At 43.2% G+C, this 20,044-nt stretch overlaps 1 protein-coding gene across 1 annotated transcript in view; it reads right to left on the bottom strand.

Moving 5' to 3' along the window:
• Nucleotides 1-20,044, bottom strand: part of LOC102957496 (prolyl endopeptidase) — a 119,836-nt gene that overhangs the window by 33,028 nt on the left and 66,764 nt on the right. Inside the window, exons 9-10 of the mRNA XM_042986893.1 lie at nucleotides 16,280-16,477; nucleotides 10,355-10,458 (exon numbers count right to left, since the gene is read on the bottom strand). Of these exons, the coding sequence (XP_042842827.1) occupies nucleotides 10,355-10,458; nucleotides 16,280-16,477 (302 nt within the window). The remainder of the gene's footprint in view (nucleotides 1-10,354; nucleotides 10,459-16,279; nucleotides 16,478-20,044) is intronic.

Raw genomic sequence — 20,044 nt, forward strand, 5'->3', positions numbered from 1 at the left:
AATTTATATCAATCCCTATGTGAGACCCAGGACTGCCTACCTCAGGGGGCTCAACTGCTGGAACTGGGACAGTATGGTGATGAAGCCAGCCCAGCTTCTCAGGGCAGGGAGTACCCTGTTTAGGAGCATTGCAGCACTGGAGACCAGAGATTAAGCTCCAGCTATGCCACTCTATGATTTGGGAGAACTCATCTAACTTTCCTACACTGTAGGCTCTTCATCCTGAAAACAGACATCACGAGAGTGCTGATTCTCTGAAGAAATGAGATGATGTGCTGAGAACACGGGCATACAGCCTGGTATAGTGTGTGTACACATCCGTGCTATATTTCCAAGTAACAGCTGAATATCCCCTCTCCCTGTTTTTTGCTTTAGACTGAGCTTCCAAGGGCAGGGACAAGAAGAGAAGCTTCTATAGAAGTTGGGACTTAGCTGAGTACTCAAAACATGTAGAATTTCAGACAGTGGAGTAAAGAAAACGAGCAGTGCCACAATGGAGGAAAGAGAGCCAAGCGGAGGAAGTACATATGGTGGTCAAGGACTTGGTTTGGAGTTGAGCCTTGATGGTGCTGAGTATTTGGGAAGAGGACTTGGTGAGGCAGCACCTTAGCAGAGATGGATGAAGGAGGGCATCAAGAGTTGGGTAGAGGAGCTCACACTTGACACAATGACCAGGAATCTGTGTGGGTCTCTGTTTAGTACTCTCACAATGCCTTCCAACTGGCAATATTCTGCCATCACATTTACCACTATTATAACATTTCTAATCTACCACTTAAATTCAGTCAGCCCTGGGAGTGAGCGGGGAATGATCAAGTCTACTTCTCTAAACCTAGGTCGATACTTGACCCCAATCAAAAAGTTATACTTGGGGAAATGGAAAATGTCCTCCTTCTTTGTGGACCAGTGAAGTTAGGCCATAATGGTTTTTCCTCCAGGGAGATAATAGAATATCTGCAGTGCCAGGTTTATTTTTACTCACTCTATCATCCACCAGCCATCAGTGTGATGCAGGCAAAGGGGAGGGGAGGGAAGAACTGTGTAGCAGGTGGAGAGACCACCGTAAGCTCCTATGTTCTCTTCTCCCCATCTGCCTAAAAGATAGAGCACAGCAGGAAGCCAAAGAACACTTGTCTAAGTGGCAGCCTACATAAAGACATACCCCTGGGGTTTAGAAGTGATACTGTCACAGAAAAGCAGGAGAAAGATTACTCCAACTCTCTTCTACGGAGCCTTCTCAATGCAAAGAAAATCAAAGCAATTTTCAGGTTCCAGTTTCTAGACATCCACCTAATCCTCTATTAATTTTTAATCTAGCTTCACCAATTAAGAAGGCAGATATAATGGACAGACACTGGAATAGATGTACTTGTCTAAGGAAAAAAAAAAACTGAGAAGGTCATCTGCTTTGGGCATAGAAGTGTCTTTCCAGGTTCACTGCACAAGAAGCAAAGGTCCTGGGCTAGTGTGTCCAAAGGAAATCTGAGCATATTCTTCTGAATTTGAGTTAGAAGCAACCTGATGCCAGTGCTGGCATTAGGGCCAACCCTGAATAAGATCTTGGGGAAGTCCAGCAGAGATAAGAGGACAAAAGCAAAACCATACACACTTCAAGTTTTATTTCACTTTAGAACATACTTTAAATGGAGTTTTAAGCTGCCGTATGGTGACCAACATTTAAGACTTACATAAAACTCCTCAGATTAAAATACAAATGTATGTATGTATGTATATGTGTGTATACATTATATATATATGATACAAATAGATAAGGAAATTAGAATGTCAATTAACATGCAGTCAGAGATTAGAAGTGAACACTAAGATAAATTGTAATATTTATAAGTGATTTTAAACATATATTTATGGGCCCTTAGTGTCTTCCCTTTTACATAGAGAGTATTTTTATTGTTCAACCCACGCCACAAGAGTCTACAAAGTAGTCGCTGGATACTTACATGATGTAGAAACATACTTTTAGAGGTAAGGGGGCATAGGAATTTAGAAAGCTTTTAGTCTATTTTAGTTGCAAAAACAAAACAAAACAAAACAAAAAACAACAACAATCGAGCTACAGAGAGTGCACCTAATTTATCCTGATAACAAAATGTGCAGATTAGCACAGTTGTGGAGTTCTGCCTTCTAGTCTCAGCTCTGTCAATTATTTACAGTGTTACTTTTGTTCAAACACATTGACTTTTAGTTTCCTCATCTCTAAAATGAGAGGTCTCAATTATATGAACCCTAATGTAAATGCAATTGAAAGGCATACAACTTTGTCCACAGCCCAAAACACATTAGTGGAAGAACAGACCACCTAGAAAAAGCAAAGAGGCAGCTATGAAATTAGAGACTTGACTCCTCCCCAAAGGCTGATCTGTGACGTGCAGGTCCTACAAGGATGGCTTGTGCCCACATCCTTCATAGGAAATAGTGCAGGAGGATGGTTGGGATTTGGTTTTCCCAGCCAAAAAGATGATGCTAGCACGGAGTCAAACCTCTGGAGAGTCATCTGGCCCCCAGCTTACCTGGCTTCCTCATCCTGCCACAGAGATAACCCCTGACACTTCATCTTGATTCTAATTCCCAAGAGTCTTATCTCCCCTTGCGTTACAGTTGTGCTAGAGTCAAGACCAGAGTTCAGGAAGTACATATACTCATGTATATGAGCAATATTAAAGGTCTTTCTTCATGGGAGAAGAGCATCTTTAAAGGGTGCTTCTCTCTTTGTAGAGCGTGATTTCTGCTGTCCATAATTACATTTGAATATGGACCCTTTTCAAAAGTCTTTGTTTTTCGAATCCTGACCCCGAGATTTTAGGTACCTGGCCAGCAGGTGGCGTTTACATTCCTTGGTCTCAGGGTCCAGACCAAAAATTTATGCTGAGGGCCTATTTTGTCTTGTGTGACAGACTGCTACTTGTTCCTCAATATCTATTCTCCTGTTTCTTCAAAAAAAGGGCCCCAATTTTTAGCTGCACACATTTTTTTCCTGGGACTAAAACAACATCTCTAAACCTCCTTGTGATACACGTGGCCACACGAATACTTTTTCACCAATAAGACAAAAGCAGACATAACACATGTCACCGTTAGCACACATGCTTATAAGACAGCTGGCATGTACCTTCCATCCCCCTTCTTCTTCTTCCCTACTGCTGCCTTCCCGTTGGCTAGAAAGTAGACATTAGGGGCGCCTGGGTGGCGCAGTCGGTTAAGCGTCCGACTTCAGCCAGGTCACGATCTCGCGGTCCGTGAGTTCGAGCCCCGCGTCGGGCTCTGGGCTGATGGCTCAGAGCCTGGAGCCTGTTTCCGATTCTGTGTCTCCCTCTCTCTCTGCCCCTCCCCCGTTCATGCTCTGTCTCTCTCTGTCCCAAAAAAAAAAAACAAAAAAACAAAAAAACAAAAAAAACATTGAAAAAAAAAAGAAAGTAGACATTAATATGGCTGGATGGCCAGCAGCGTTCAAGGACCACGAAGTGATGCTGGAAACAGAAGCCACATGTGACAAAACAGCAAGAGAGGAGGAGCTTGGATTCCTCACACCTCAGATGCCATGTCAGCCCTGGACTGATTCCTCCTGCACTTCTTTTATGTGACAGGGAAACACACATCTCTCTTCTTTAAGCCATGGTTATTCTGATGTCTCCTGCCGCTCACAGCTGAATCTAATCTGAATAACATGAGATTCAGATTCATTTTTAAAAACAATAATTATTAAAATGACAAAGGTAAGTGCCATTAGCACATATGCCGTGATTCATAGACGATACCATGCTATTGATTTAGCGCTGATAAGAAGGAAGTTACTTGCTACTTTGTTTTCTATAAGATAATGAAATAGGACATTCTTTTGGCAATCTAACTGCTAGCAGTAGCCTGAAATCTACCCACCTGCACATGAGCAAACTTTTAGGGATCTCAAAAGCCATGACTCTTAGAACAATGTAAACAAAATGTGAATCTACTTAAGTGGCTTTATTACATATAATAGCAAACTCAGTATTATCTGTAGATATCTGATATATTACAAATTGGGTATGTACTAAGGATGAACAAATCTCCAGAGTATAGTCGTGACCTATGGTACTGAGTTTACACGTAGCCTAATCCCTGACATTTAGGGCCTCTAATACAACATTACTAAAGAACAATAAACCTAGATGGCCTTCCAGAAGCACATCTGAGCCATTCAAATTAAATCAACACCTGTTCACCTCATTAATATCTCGGCAAAATAAGCTGAGCAAACACCCCTGATGCTGAGTCACCACCACGTCCCTGAGAAGAACCAACCAATAGGGCTTCCTTTTCCTGGCCGCCCATGCTTTAAGTCACCAGGGTGGGTGCAGCTGTTTTCCTGGTCCCCATCTCAATGCAAACCCCATTTCCTCAGAGTGAAGTTCAGAGAAGCTCTGAGCAAGGCCAGCACAGGCTTCGCTTTCACCCATGTTGCCCTAGTGAAGCCCCACAGAAGGCTCAAGAAACCTCCCCAGGCCTCTTCTTACCGGACTGGCTGCTCAATTCTCAAAGCCACCTTGTGATTTCTACTGAAAGAGGGTTACATATTGGCAGGTTGCTATACAGTAATGTCCTCTTAAAAAAACATGGAAGGGGATTTATTTACGGTGGTATGGGGACTGCAGGAGCTACTGACTTGGGCCCCAGAACTTATTTCTGTATTATAAGGTAACAAGGAAGCAAACTCTTTATCACCCATTACAAATTACTTTAACACAGCTGATACCAAAAGGGGAAAGAGACACACACACGTACCCTCAGAATGTGAACATTATGCCCTCCGTCTAGAATGCCGGCATGACAGAGATCTAGAAGGGTGGGGATCTGTTCATGCAAGAATATCCCACTGCGAAGCCTAACATCACACAGAACCTTGATGCACAGGTGCTAAATCATCACCAACAACTGGTTTGACTTAAAGCAGTTTCCTAATCACATGCAAGCACAGTGACCTCTCAAAAAGTTCTTTATGAAAATGCTCCCCCACTCACTCCTCCCTGACATTTCTGAAGATTTCTGATCAATACCTAACTGGGAGAACACAGCACTGGAGAAAAACATCATCGCCAGTCCAGTGGTCAGCTCACTGAGGATGCGGATGAGTCAATATTCAAAAACTGTGATGCACCATGCGCTTAGCGTGGAACTTAACAAATGTTCAAAGACTAATTTAACGTTCTGAGCACGTGTTCTCTGAATGTCAAAGTCTGTATATGCTAGCAACCACAAATCAGTGATCGCCAAGGTTAGAAAAATCTACACTGAAGAAAAAAATTCCCAGTCCTTCTACCCCAAGGCGTCTTGGTAAACCCAAAGAATTATTTAATTTTAACATTTCTTTTCAGTTACACAGCAAACCACCTTTGGAATGTTCCTGATGTTTCATATGCATTACTTCAGGTAAACCTCAGAAAAGTCCCTACTAAGCACCAGACAACAGGAAGTAAGATAATTCAATCTGTTAAATACTTAGAATTCTTACTATTTTCCTACTATATTGTTTGCTTTCACCCATAAAATTGGACCTTCCTTCCAATTTTTTGTCTTTTATGAAATGCAGAAACTGTTGATAATGGAGTTTATTCACAGTACACTCAGTTCACTGTTCTTTTTCAGGTCTATAAATTTTGTCTTTTATTTGGGGAGGAAAAAGGCCAATCTCTCAGCTGGCTGGGCAAAAGTGAGATACTGAGAAACCAAAAGGTGCATCTTGCTACACTACATATCATGCCACGTTCAACCACAGGGCAAACACTATTCCATCCACAGGTGACAAAAGGCAACCTCACTGCATAGGATACTGAGAGCATGATTTCCTTCTTTAATTTGCTGTAAAATTATGAAAGTAACCTGCAACAAAAAGGCGGAGGCAGTGTCTGAATGAGGGTGGTGGTAAAACTGGTTAGGAGTGTCCTGGGGAACTGGGAATCATGGAAGCACCCATCCTTCAAAGCCCTACCCAATTTCCACCCCTCCCCTTAAGACATCCTCCTCTGCCCAGCCAGGGTGGTCTTTAACACTGCAGCACTGACTGAAGGCTGCACCTTCCCCTTGCTCACTGAGAGAAGGTGTCTGACCTTTCAGATCTGTGTGTCTCAACTCTCCGTTGAGTTACAGTCTGACTGTAAATTTCCTGGGACAATGCCTTGTGTCTAGAAATTTTCTGTATTCAAACAGTACCACCAGCATTGAAGGTCATGTCATACTTGCTGACAGACTAAATTTAACTAGCACCTCCCAATTACCTCACTTTTGTTTAAAATGAAACACATGGCTGATTATAAATGTAGACAGATTTTTTCATGCAAATCACTGATCACCAAACTTATTTTATAAATGTAATTTTTTAAAAATGTTTTTACTTTTATTTTTGAGAGAGAAAGAGACAGAGTCTGAGCAGGTGAGGGGCAGAGAGAGGGAGACACAGAATCCGAAGCAGGCTCCGGGCTCTGAGCTGTCAGCACAGAGCCTGACATGGGGCTCGAACTCACAAACCTCAAGATCATGACCTAAGCCAAAGTCGGACTGAGCCACCCAGGGGCCTGTTATAAATGTAATTTCTAATGTTCAGTATTTCAACTTTTTTTTTTAAAGATATGGGCACAGAGGTTCTAATCAATATTATGTGGATGTGGCATTCACAATAAAAAAAAAAAAAGAAAGAAAGAAAGAAAAATTCAAGATTAGTCAATTGCAGATTTGATAACTCTATCTAAAACTAAATTTTTACGTGTACCCCCAACTGGAAGAGAAACAGTTTTTCCAGGATCTGATTTTCAAAATTATATTTCTGATACACATCAAGTTTCTACTCACAGCTGTAGTCAGAAACGGATAAAGGCTGTTAACAGACAGCAGCTTCGTTCTATGTCTGTTAGCAAAATACGACACCATATGGTCAACCCCACTCCCTGTCCAAATTCAAGATGGGTCCTGAGTAAATATATGGCAAACACGAATTGTCCTCTGTGGGTTATATAGCCATGTGTGTCTTTGACCCTTCCTTTTTCCTAGGCTTGGTCTATCTCACCAGCTATACCACCGGGTACATAGGCAGAGTCATGACCATGGTTAATTGCATGGACCAACCATGCAGCATAATCTGTGCCACAGTACATGCTCCAAACCATAACACACCTCACAGAATATAAGAAGGAACAACAAACAGCCCAGGGGAGCTTTTAAAATCACGTATGGAATAAATACAAACACTAGACTCAAGAGGAATCAAAAGTGACATTACCCTAAAGTGACTAAAAACAAAAAGATTTTTTTTTTCTTCAAAATGCTGTGGTTTTTATTACACACCATCAGGATGTTTTCCATTCATGTACAAATCCCCCTCTAGGGCCTGCTTTTACAACGGTGGGTCATTGTTGGCAACACCACTGAGAGCCTAATCACAGTGTGAGAACATCTGTCACGCTCCCATTTTATGTCAAAGCTCTGCTGATACACTTGAATCTAAACCACCGCACAATGGATTTTAAAATGATACGAGTCTATGGTTTTGTGACATCAAAGGGCATTTCAAAGGCACCCCTAAATGATGAAAGAATCCTATTTTGCTAACTCAATGCAATATGTCTGATGAGTATAATCAATAGATATAAAATCTATTGGCATTATACATATATTCGGCCCACAGACACATCTCTACTCTCTAAAATATGGGAATAAGGAACAGTAAATCAAGATCTGTAATGTAATGTGTTCTGTCTAGTTACCACCTTTTTTGTTTTTCAAGTTTATTTATTTATTTTGAGAGAGAGAGCCCATGCACAAGTGGGGGAGGGCAGAGAGAGACAGAGAGAGAGATCTCACACAGGCTCCGCACTGTCAGTGGAGAGCCCAACTCGGGGCTTGAACTCATGAACCATGAGATCCTGACCTGAGCTGAAATCAAGAGTTGGACGCTTAACTGACTGAGCCACCCAGGCTCCCTATCCAGTTACTGTCTTAAAATACTTACCATCTTTTTTTCCTTCCTATACTGCAGCAGTAGAAACAAAAGGTTGTTTTTGAGTAGCTCAACATCAGGGAAGTTTTCTTTGTGAGGCAAAGAGTTCAGTTTTCTAATGATACAAGCAACTGGCATCACCCAAGCACATCTCTTCCCCAGCTAAATGTGGGACTGTCAGGCTATGTACCTGGCTGAGAGATTTCTACTCCAACCAAGCATTTGCTTAATTGTAAAGTTTTATCTTTTCACTTCTAAATGAAAACAATACATAATAGGTGATAACCAGCTTCTTTGTATATCCCCTATAGAGAATGTTACTATTATCAGCACGGAAAAGAACAGCTACTTGACAGAAGAAACAACCCCAACCATCCTCACTGTAAGAAGAGTGTTACTTCTCTGTAAGGAGCCGCCTCCCTGGCAGCTGCCGTTATTACAGGTGCCTCGCCCTCACCCAAACTCCAAAGACAACCACATATTTGAGCACTAATTATTTGTGAGAGGCTGGAAAAGAGAGGAGAATAATGTGTCATTTTTTAATAGAGAGCTGCAGGGCTGCATAGTAGCAATGAGAAGACAAGGGGCTTGTCTTGGGTGACTGAACAAATTCTAGGGCAGCCACGGCTGCACCCCTGGGGGCAGAGGAGTGATGGTCACTGGGGGCCACTCGGGCATCCCTGGCATTACTGATGGGAGAGGCAATGGTGTGCATTGGTGCGTGCACACACCCGGGCCCCGGGGATACTGAGGCAAAGACTAGACATAGGCCCTGGGGAGGTCAAATGTTACATTTGATAGGAGCAAATACTCTAGACGTGGAGAAAAGGGATAACAGCAAAGAACGGCAGCTTAAAAATGATTTTTAAAGTCTAATACAGGACTAGGGTGAATTAGCGAACCATGTAAGTGCCAGACGGGCTACTGGCTCCCACAGGATATCTCCCCAGGCAATGGCTCACCTTGAAAATGAAAGAAGCAGCAAGCCAAAATAGATACAGAAGACTAACAGTCTGTTATATTTATTTCTAATATTGATTGAAAAAAATCAATTTATATTCTATGTGCCAGACACTTAATATATATCATCTCAAATAATCCTATAGGAATCCTGTAAGATAGATATCATCCCTATTCTACAGCTAAAAAAAAAATTGTGGCAGAAAGGTTAAGTGACTCACCCAATGTCACCCAACGAGTATATGCACATTTCAGGCCTGACAGAGCTTCATGACAAAGGACCTGAGCATCTACTGGGAACATTCTGATTTTATAAGTGCTTTTTACCATAGACCAGGGATCAGCAAACTCTTTCTCAGAGGGACAAATGCTAAGTATTTTACACTTTGTGGGCCATAGAGTCCCTGTTGCACACCCCCCACCCCCCACCCGTTAATGCACCAAGACAGCCATCGACACTACGTAAACAAATGAGCATGGCTGTTCTCCCATAAAACCAGAGGCCAGTCTGTTCTAGAATGAGGGTCGACAAACTGCAGCCCTGGACCAGGTCCAGCCCACCATGGGTTTTTGTAAACAACGCTTTATTCGTTTATGATCTAGATCTAGGCCGTCATCTAGACCGTTTCTAGATAGTTGAAGGGTAACTCAAGGAGCTAAAATAATGCCCGAGTTTCACAGAAACATTCTCGGGAGCGTCCAGCTCTTTGTTCTAAACTTCCTTAACAAACAGTGTTCTGATTCCTAATCTGTGGCCTGTGTGATCCAGCCCTCCAGTGGGAGAGCCCTGATACACACCTGCTACCTGACAGGTGACCTCTCACTGCAAAGGAACAGTGACATTCTACATCCTCAATTAATAAGTCATCAGTTTCTGGAAGACTCAATACCTTTGGGGAGCTGAAAAAACAGGAACAGAGATTCTTAACCTGAAAGGATGGGTGGTCAGAGACTGACGAATCAGTTAATATCTTCATTCTAATTTTTAGGAAGTGTCTCCTCTGTGCCAGTGGAAATACATGTGAACGCCAGACGGAAAAGACTGACTCGCAGCACTTGAGTACTTTATGTGCAGCAAATCTATGTTGTTACTTGTGACACCACAAGACCTGAGCTGAACTGTAACCCACTCTCAAGCAAGCAGACATGTGGTGTTGCTGTGATAGCTACTGCAGGAAGATGAGGACCCTGGTTCATCTTGTTGAGAGCAGCAGCTATGGGAGCAGAGCCCACGAGCTCTAGGAGGAAGGGACTGTGCTGGCTCAATGCCCAAAGAGAGCAGGAGCTCCAAGACCTGTTGTCTATATTACTATGGATTACCTCCATGGCTCCTGATGAACTAGGGTGTGAATGGCCTGGTCTGACAGTCAGATTTTTCTAACTCTCATGTTATCAGGATCAAATGCTCCATACCTGGACTGTCTGGTAATCGGAAGCATCGATCCCTTTCACGGTAACCTCTCGGAAGACTCGTGGCTCCAGCTCCTCTTTGGTGAGGTCACAGTGATAAATGATACCTAGAAGGAAGCGGAAGTCCTGATTTAGTCCACAAGCTCACTGGCTGCAAGGGGGCAAGGGCACACAGCACAACTGGATGCCATGAATCACAAGAGAGGAACATGAGTTGGGGACCTGCTGCCATGTGAGGGTCACCGTGCCAAGAGTGCTTATTAGAACAGTCTGCGCACAGAGTGTTCACTTTTCCTCACTGCCACCACACACAGCGTTTTGACAACCATCATTTGTCGTATACATTTTAGAAGATTCCATAGCATTCCAGGAGTATGAGAAGAGGTAAAAACTGTAAGAGTGAAAACTTAACAGGTCTTCCCTATGCTGGGTCACTTAGGAATGCAGGTCAAAAAAAGATGGGGAACTTCATGTAGGGCCACTTCACCTTGAGAGGTGAATTAAGATGGAAAACTCAAATGACTGGCCCCAAGTCAACAAGCAGCCAGAAGCCTCTTGATGGGAACTCTGGGGCTCCTGACACCAGACACCCACCTGTCCGTGCACACACACGGGGACAGCAGTCAGGGACCAGCGATGACCAGGTACCATTTTAGAGCTACTTTAAAAATTTTTATTATCCCAGGAATTGTGCACAACACAAATGAATGAATGTACACCAAGAATGCCAGCTTATTTAAACACTTATTAAAAATCCATTTCCTGAATTTAATGCTATTACACTTTAACACTTAAGAACTAAATCAAAGAAACAATAAGACGAGTTGTTACTATTTGAAAACTGCAGTGGTTTATGAAACAGAATTAGTCATCCAGAGTGGCTGGTGCGGAAACAGCCCTCCCACACGATACATTAAACACACACTGTCAGATAGATGAAAAATCGATTTAGCGATCCCAATACTTGCTGGAAAACTTGAAACTAAATGGTACTCCCACAGGGTACATCTGAAATGACTGATCAGGTATTAAAATGGTGGCTCTCTTTCTTCTCAACTCCTCTGTGCATGTATTTCATTAACAGATGAGAAAGGATACTCTGCACCCCCAGTGGCAAAGAGTAATAGTTTACACTCATTAACAGCAAGGCTGCTGATCCCTATGAATGTCACTGCAATTCTCATGCTTACAGACAAATTATTTTAAGGTACTATAATTGGAAGTATGATGAATATTGACAGAGAGAAGATACGTAACATGACCCAAGTATTGGCTTTCCTGGTTTAAGTCATACTTGGGTATTTATTAAAATACATCTTCATACATACAGTACTTCCAAACTACGCTCTGGGCATACATTCTAATGTACCAGATATACTGATTACTGTCCTTGCCTAGAGGAATGTAATCTTGAAGGCAAGGCTATTTTCAGATATATGTTAATTTTTGAATAGCTTCTTGATCCGTACTTGCTTCCCTTCCTCAAAACACACAAAAAAGTCCAAATCCTTGAAAAAAAAAACCCAAACAACCAAACAACTAACAAAAATGGCTGCAGACCGAGCATGTGCTGTTTGAGCACCTGCCTCACTCTGGTATCGCTGCAACCTGTACTGCAGTGAATGAGAAAGCACCTGGCAGCCAGGATTCCCACCTCTGACAGTTGCTGGGCCAGTGACCTTAGACAAATCACCAAAGTATTAGAATGCAAATTCCTTTGTGAAAGACAATAAATAGGAAATGTACTCTAAGCTCCTGTTTATCTGGGGGTCCCTGGGTGGCTCCGTCAGTTAAGCGGATTCATGAGTTCAAGCCCCTCACTGGGCTCTCTGTTGTCACTGCCCAGCCCACTCAGACCCTCCATCTCCCTCTCTCTCTCTGCCCCTCCCCCAGTTGCGTGCACACTCTCTCTCTCAAAAATAAACATTAAAAAAATAAATAAATAAATGCCTTTTATCTGGAAAAACTACTATATCAAATCCTCTAACAGCAGAATGAAACAAGTAGGCAACAGGGGCTGGCTACTACTGTTCAGAGAAATCATGCCAAATACCTGACTTCTATCTTCGGTCCTGTGCCAAAGTGGCACCTGGGTTAAACTTGAAGGTACCAGTGCTTAATATATTTGATCAACACTTCCTTTTAACAGATCCATCTGGGTTACCCCAAGGTCAGCCTATGGCACATTCACATAATGTGAATTGCTATAATCTAATGATGTTTTGTGTCCTGTCTGATTTGGCTTGGTAAGCCCGAGGAAGGTGGGGTTTGGAGAAGTCATCTTGGAATCATAAACCAGAGAGGACTGGTTAGGTGATCTCTAGGAAATAAATTTCCACATTTCAGGGTGAAAGAGAATTGGGTTATAGAAGAAGTTCCCTGAGGCCAGGGGAGGTGTCTGGACTTGAGGAGATGGGTCTCCTGATGAAAGCAGTGGCTTAACAAAGCCATTCTAGTAACAGGAAGGAGGCGGGGATGATTAGCTCATATATCCCCAATGATCCAAAATAAATGTAAAGGGGTAAAAGAAATGGGAGGAGTTAAGAGGAAGGGATGACTCTGGGGGAAACTGTGAAAGAAAAATCCAAGGCTCTGAAACACTGGTGTGTACAGAGAGGACAAAAGAACTTTGGAAAAGATGATCCATACTGACCCACCTGTGTAGGGTGGGTTTTAAAGTTATTAAAAGAAAAAAAAAAACATAAATGTAAACTAAAACAAGTCTTGAAAATGTCTGCACTCCTTGGTATTTACACAGAGGAGCTGAGAAGTTATGTCCACACAAAAATCTGCACACGGATGTTTATAGCAGCTTTATTCATAACTGCTCAAACTTGGAAGGTGCCAAGATGTCCTTCAGAAGATGAATGTGTAAATAAACCTCAGTACATCCAGACAATGGAATATTATTCAGGGCTAAAAGAAATAAGCAATCAAGCCCATGAAAAGATACGGAGGAATCTTAAATGCAGAGTAGTAAGTGAAAGAAGCCAGTCTGGAAAGTCTGCATACTACTGTATGATTCCAACCATATGACAGTCTGGAAAAGACAAAACTGTGGAGACAGCAAAAAGATCAGTGGTTGCCAGGAGTTGGGGGAGGGGTGAAGAGGGGGAGGATTTTTAGGGCAGTGAAAATATTCTATAGGATACTATTATGATGGATACATGTCATTAGGCATTTGCCCAAACCCACAGAACGTACAACACCAAGAGTCAACCGTAATGAACACTATGGACTTTGGGTGATTACCATGTGTCAGTAGAAGTTCATTAACTGTGACAACTGTACCACTCTGGTGGGAGATGATGATGGGGGAGGCTGTGCATGTGGGGGCAGGAAGAATACAAGAAATCTCTGTACCTTCCCCTCAATTTTGCTGTGTACCTAAAACTGCTCTAAAAAATTAAATCTTAAACTTTTTTTGCCCTTCCCAAGGCTTCTCTGCTCATCCCGTTTCCTACCCCCATGCACCTCGGACTTGCTGTACTGGATTATTACAACGTGCAAGTCTGTCTGGAGCTAACCTTAGACAACCCTCTGAGGTTCCATGAATACAGAATTAATCAGCACAAACCACTAAGTGGTTTGAGCCAGAGGGAATAAGTGCATCGTGTTCCAAATTGCCCCGTATCCTCATTCTCTCCCAAGTTTGACTCAAGGTTCAAAAGTCCTAAGCAGCTTGGGCTCAAGACACACAGTCTTCACCATGAGCCTCCAGGAGAAACAAAGTCAGCTCGTGCACAGTGGCCAGATGCACCCATGTCCTAAACAGCTGGAGTCATAGTTAATTTTGGCCCCAGGGCTTTACTTATAATTTAGTATCTCTGTTGTTTACCACAGTAGTAGATAGCTAATCTTCAGAGACCAGGGAAAGACAGCCTCTGAGCTGGTATGTATGTGCATGTATGTATGTGTGTGTGTGTGTGTGTGTGTGTGTGTACACACACACACACACACACACACACACACACGCCGATAATTGTTGCTTTCGAGAGATCCAGTTTACTGATCTGATGGGCTGTTTTTACTTTGGACCAGAAGGCCTAAGTCTGGAAGCCCTGTTCTCTCGTTTTAGGTATCAAATTGCATTAAGGGGAGAAAAGAGAAAGATGGAGGCAAAATGAGTAAGAAAAGATAAAGGGCAAGAACAAGGCATTACAATAACAAAGCCTGTCGAGAAACTGCCCAGCGGTCCAGAACTATTCAACCTCTCAAACTTCACAGCCATAGTCGCAGCTAGTATTTCATTCCTTGGCACAGAACGCATCTTTTTACTGTAGGACAATGAGCCCTCTCTCCCCCAGGTAGTGATGAACTTGTTCCTGAAATAAATGGTCACATGGAGTCACCGAAGGAGGTTTACTGGCCTTTGGGAACTCTGGCTTTTATTAAGAATGGGTGAGTCACCCCTGCCCCATTCTCCTCATTGCCCTTTGTCCGTTTAAACTGTTTAAGCTATGAGATTTTCAAAGTAAAATTTCTGGAACCAGCGTAAATTGGGGAAATAAATCACAGAGCCTGCAGAACGGCAATCTGGAGGAAATGGATTTTTTTCTTGGTTCCTGTTCACTGGCAACCACTGTACCCTCCGGCCCCAGGGCAGGACAGACGTGATGCAGGATTCCCCGACACAGGGCTCCTGACCTGTCAGTTTGACTCCTGGCACTGGCCCTGGTTTCCACAGGGCTGTGGGCACTTTTCCTCACCCCCCTGGGTCCTCTGAAAGGCACATGGGACAGTAAAGCTTGCTAGGTGTTCCGGGTAGACCAGCAGATCTATTTATAGAAGAACATCACTCTTTTGGTTTTAATAACCCTGACAGCAAGCTGTCACGACGAGAAGACTCCTTGTGATTGCCTGCTCCGTGACTCTGAGGTGCGCACGTGTGTACACAAATGCACACACACACACACACACACAGACACACACACAGACACACACACACACACACACACACACACACACACACACACACAAAGTACATGCACCTTCACTGTCATCTGGCTGAACCCCACGAGGAAGAACCACTTCAGCACCTGCCTAGCTTTCTCCCCTATGTCTGCTTACTTTGCCAGGGACCGAACCATTGCCGCAAAACCAGACAGGGCTGTGAAGGAGCTCGAAATACAAACAAGGAAAGTGCGGAAATTTTTTCAGCCAGATTGCTTTTAAGATAGGGTGTGCTCGGTCAGCAGCAAGCTGCCAACAGAGCCAGGCTCCTGGGACAAATCAGAGTATGTGTATGGCTGCGGTTACAACAAAAACCGTGCAGCCAAGTGGAGAAGCACGGAAGACCAAAACAGCAAACTGAGCATGACCAACTGAAAAAAAGTAAAAAAGACAACTATGTTTACTTTGGGGAAAATCAACCCAGACCATGGAACGCAGTATCACAATTTATAAGCATTTTTTTTTTCTTTTTGCCTTGAACCCAGTAACAAGTTTTTTTCCATATGATGTAAGACTATACCCTCAGAATTATATTTTAATTTGGTTTAACAACAAACATCACTCTCAGTCTGTTTTAGAAAACAAGTTTTTAATGTCAGACGGAACTATAGATTTTTATTTTACGTTTTGAAGTTAATCTGCACTGCGTGTGTCCTGATCCATATAGACCAAAGGTTGAATCTAAGGTTATACTTGTTCATACTAATTTTTTTAAATCAACCTAGGACAACAGTTGGTCCTGTCCCCAGAACACAGACTCAGGATATAAGATGAATGAGTTTGCTGTTTTAGGCACTCACATTTCCCTGTGTTCTAAGCATCTGTTTTACTGTTTTATTCTCATTATGGAATTCTGGCTATAATACAGCATATGTGATTTTCAATAACACAGCATTACATTTCCATTTCCCAAAAGAAACCCAAACATTAGTCTGATTTTTAAGCTGAATAACATCGGTGAAAAGACTCTCTCACCTGGAGATAAAAAGGAAGTAAACTGATAGAATATTTCGGTGTCCTTCTTCTGACCGCTGTACCCCACAACACTGCCGACCTCCAGTGGGAAGGTCTTGAGGAGAGCGCCCGTGGCCAGGTCGTGGAGCTGCAGAACGTTCCTCACATCATGGAGGTAGCATAACACCAAAAAGTTAGACCTCACACAAGCTACCCATTCTGAAAAGGGAAGAACAGATAAAAGCTTACTTAGCTTTGAAAGTAACGAGAAGCATAGTTATTTCATTGAACAATAGCTCTTGAGCTATTATCCATTGTGCTATGCAGCAATGCGACTGGCAAAGTGATCTTATAATTGACTTTAATCGTTCATCTAACTCCAGAATATTCCTTTAGTAAATGATTGTCACTGTCATGTCTGGAGGAAACAAAATATTCTATGAAAACTTCTGTGATACAAATAACCTCGGCCTACTTATTTTGTGTCCAATCTCATGGTAGGGGAGATATAAGGAAAACAACAAAAACCAAGTCATGATCCACGTCTGCTGGGAATGTTTATTTGACGAAAATGTATTATGCTCTGCGTATGTGCCAGATACCCTGCAAGGCACTGGAGAAACAGGCAGGAAGATGATGTCACTTCTGCCCTTAAGACACAATCATATAAAAACATAAGTAGTAACCTGTAAGCAGAGGTAAGTGAGAAGTTGGCTGGGGACCCGAAACACAAGAGCCCTCAAGAGAGCACTGAACTGCATCTTGAGCACGGGGGTGTGAGACAGTGGGTGGCTAGGGTGGTGTCAGAGACAGGACAGCTCTCTGGGGGATGAGGCGGTGGGAGGGCAGGCAACTCAAGATGACAGCCAGAGCTGGGAACAGAGAGAGAAGAGGAACACAAACAACCAGTAGGGAGGGAGGCAGACTGCTGAGGAGAACAAGCGACATCTTGTTTTCAAGAAGGAAACTTCCATTTGCAAGAAGAAAAAGGCTGCTTAGTGTGGGGTCGGCGAAAATGGTGGTGGTGGTCTGCCGAGGATCTGGTGAGCCAGATGGACAGGAGTTTAGTTCTGACTTGGCCGTTCCTGGGGAATTACTGTGTGGACTGCAGGGTGACAGAAATAAAGATGGTATCCAGGAAGGAAGCCGAACAATGGAGGTATATGGAAGGATGGAGGGGAGACGAGGAGGAACACTACTGCCATGAGCCTGTCCTATCACATCAAGCTGGGACAAAGTCTAGGGAGGGAAGAAGAGAAATGAAAGGCATTTCCCAAGAAGACTCATCAGGATGTGGTAACTGTGGGGAGATGAACAGTAAGGCGGAGAATTGAGTCCTCCTCAGCTCCCAGGGCTGCAGCTTCAGTAATGGTGCCGTCGGTGACAGAGCAGGGACAGGAGGTGAGCTGGGTGGTGGGGAAAGGAGAGAACGGGAGGGCAGGCGGACAGCACCACCCATCCTGGTGTGCACAAGATCAGCTTGAGGTGAGGACGGGTCCTCCCAGAGGGAGAGACGCTGGAGTAAATGGAAGCAAGGAGAGGGTGGCAGGTAACCGCTCAGATGTGGAAAAGACAAGCCTTTCACGGTGTGCGGTGAGTTTCTTGACATTTACTACAACCTAAGAAACTAGCAGTTCATGCTTATAACGTTATTATCGATATGAATAAGACATCGGCCAGAGGGAACCCTTGAGGATCAGCCGGGACCTCAATGGTGCTGGGTTGTTTGGATTAGCACAGTAAGCATTTCTGCCAAGTGAGGACAGAAGAACTCTTATATCTAAAAGTAATTTGCTCATTATCCAATGCAATTTTTTTTTTAAAGTGCCTCAATCAAGCATTATATTTCAGGTGGCCTTAATGCTTTAAAGAAAGTACGGGGGTGGGGGGTGGGGGGGGTGGGGAACTGAAGTAAATTATTTCTGTCAAAGAATAATCACTCTATATTAACTGCAAGCACATCAGAATTATAAAACGGAGACTGAATAAGAAAATGACAAGGTGATTTGCAGACTGTCATTAATAAAAGCTCTGACTTTATGACTCATCGCTAGTTTTTATTCTCAACAGGGCATTCTGAGCTCATGATATATAGCAAATTCAACAGCGCTTCTCTTTGAATTGATGAGTTCTAGTGAATATTGAAGGTTTCCCCTTTCTAGTCTAAAGAACTTATAACCTTTCAGAAGGAAGATTATAAAAATATATCACCCCCACCAACCCCCACAAAATCCCCAAGCACTGATGGTACATCTCATTAGATCTACAAAGTGAAAGAGGATGTCACCTTAAGACATACTTAAAACCACTTCTTTGGGACTTTAAAAGGCAGAAAACTCACATGCCTTGGCAAATATTTCTATCTAGGATAGCTTTCTACATGAGGATCGTGGGTGCAACCTGACTTGCACCTGAAAAACGCCAAGGGCACCTTACATGAGGATTTATAACACTGAAGGCTCACCTGGACCCACCAAATATGAAGTCAATTCACGTGGGTACTTAAGAAGCACTCACTAAACACTGGCTTTTACTATCCTTGGACAGACATTCTGTCTCAATTTGGACAGAAGCCATCAGCCTACCAATGTCACTACAAACCAGATTCTTCACTTCAACAACCAAACCCCTATTCCTTGGCTCATGGATCCCTGAACCAAATATACATGAGGGTCAGAGGGAGAATGAAAGATTTTGAGGAGAAAGGTGGAGGAATTTCCTTGAGGAGAGCTCCTGCCATGCTCTAAGTCCCCCTCCCTATTAGAGCTTATTACCTTGTTAGCTGATGCCTAATCCAAACTTGAGAAGCTAAAGGGACTATGGCTGAACATCTAGAAAGCAAGGGGAGGGCCACCTAAGTAGTTCTGGGGAATGGCCCAGGATGTGCTGCTGCCTCAGAGTTGCAGATGTGGGTTTTGCAGCAAAGAGCAGGCATGGGGTCATCTTGGGTCCTATCCAACAGAGCTGCCCAGAGGGGTATGGAGACTCAGTACACAAGACGGTGGTGGGGTGCAGCCAGATGCCCAGGGGCTGAGGAGAATCTCAAGCAAACACCCAGAGCATTGCTTCTTCCAGAGCCAAGGGCCTAGCAGGAGGCCATCCCTGAGATGGTCAGTCGTAATCACCTGCCCACATTCCCCTTCTCCCCCTGAGCAAGGCCAGGTATAATGTGCTAAGCACAGAACGTACTGGCTTGAGCCAAGGGAGAAAGAGTCCCTTACTTTTCCAGGATACAAACCTGGACCTAACACTTGTGCTTTAATTCACTGGAAACACATTAAGAACTGCTTTATTGGCAACAGAACTGCTTTGCATATCTCAAAAGAAGTTATTTTCCTAATTTTATATCTTATACCTTCACATTTTGGGATGGCCCCAGATTTTGCCTAGTCAATCCATTAACACAAGTTCACCTCCAATGAGTAAACTCTTCATTGGCTTGAAGGTACAGGGACTCTCCTTTTGTGTAAAAACCTGTAGCAAAATTAGTGAGCCTTATTCTAATCAAACTAGCTTTCAGGCAATGAATAATTTATAAAGCAGCATATCATTTTTCGAAAATCACAGAGAAAAAGAATAAAAGGGAACTTAAGGGCACTCTGAAACAATTGATAAAGAAGGGAGGGTCTCAGGAGGCTAATGTAGCTCACTGCACACAGCAGCAACTGCAATGGATTCCAATTAAATATGACAATAGTCTATTCTTCTTTAAATTTTTATTCATTTTTGAGACAGAGAGAGAGACAGACAGACAGACAGACAGAGCATGAGCAAGGGAGGGGCAGA

This window comes from Panthera tigris, chromosome B2 (genome assembly GCF_018350195.1).
Source record: "Panthera tigris isolate Pti1 chromosome B2, P.tigris_Pti1_mat1.1, whole genome shotgun sequence".
NCBI classification, from domain to species: domain Eukaryota; kingdom Metazoa; phylum Chordata; class Mammalia; order Carnivora; family Felidae; genus Panthera; species Panthera tigris.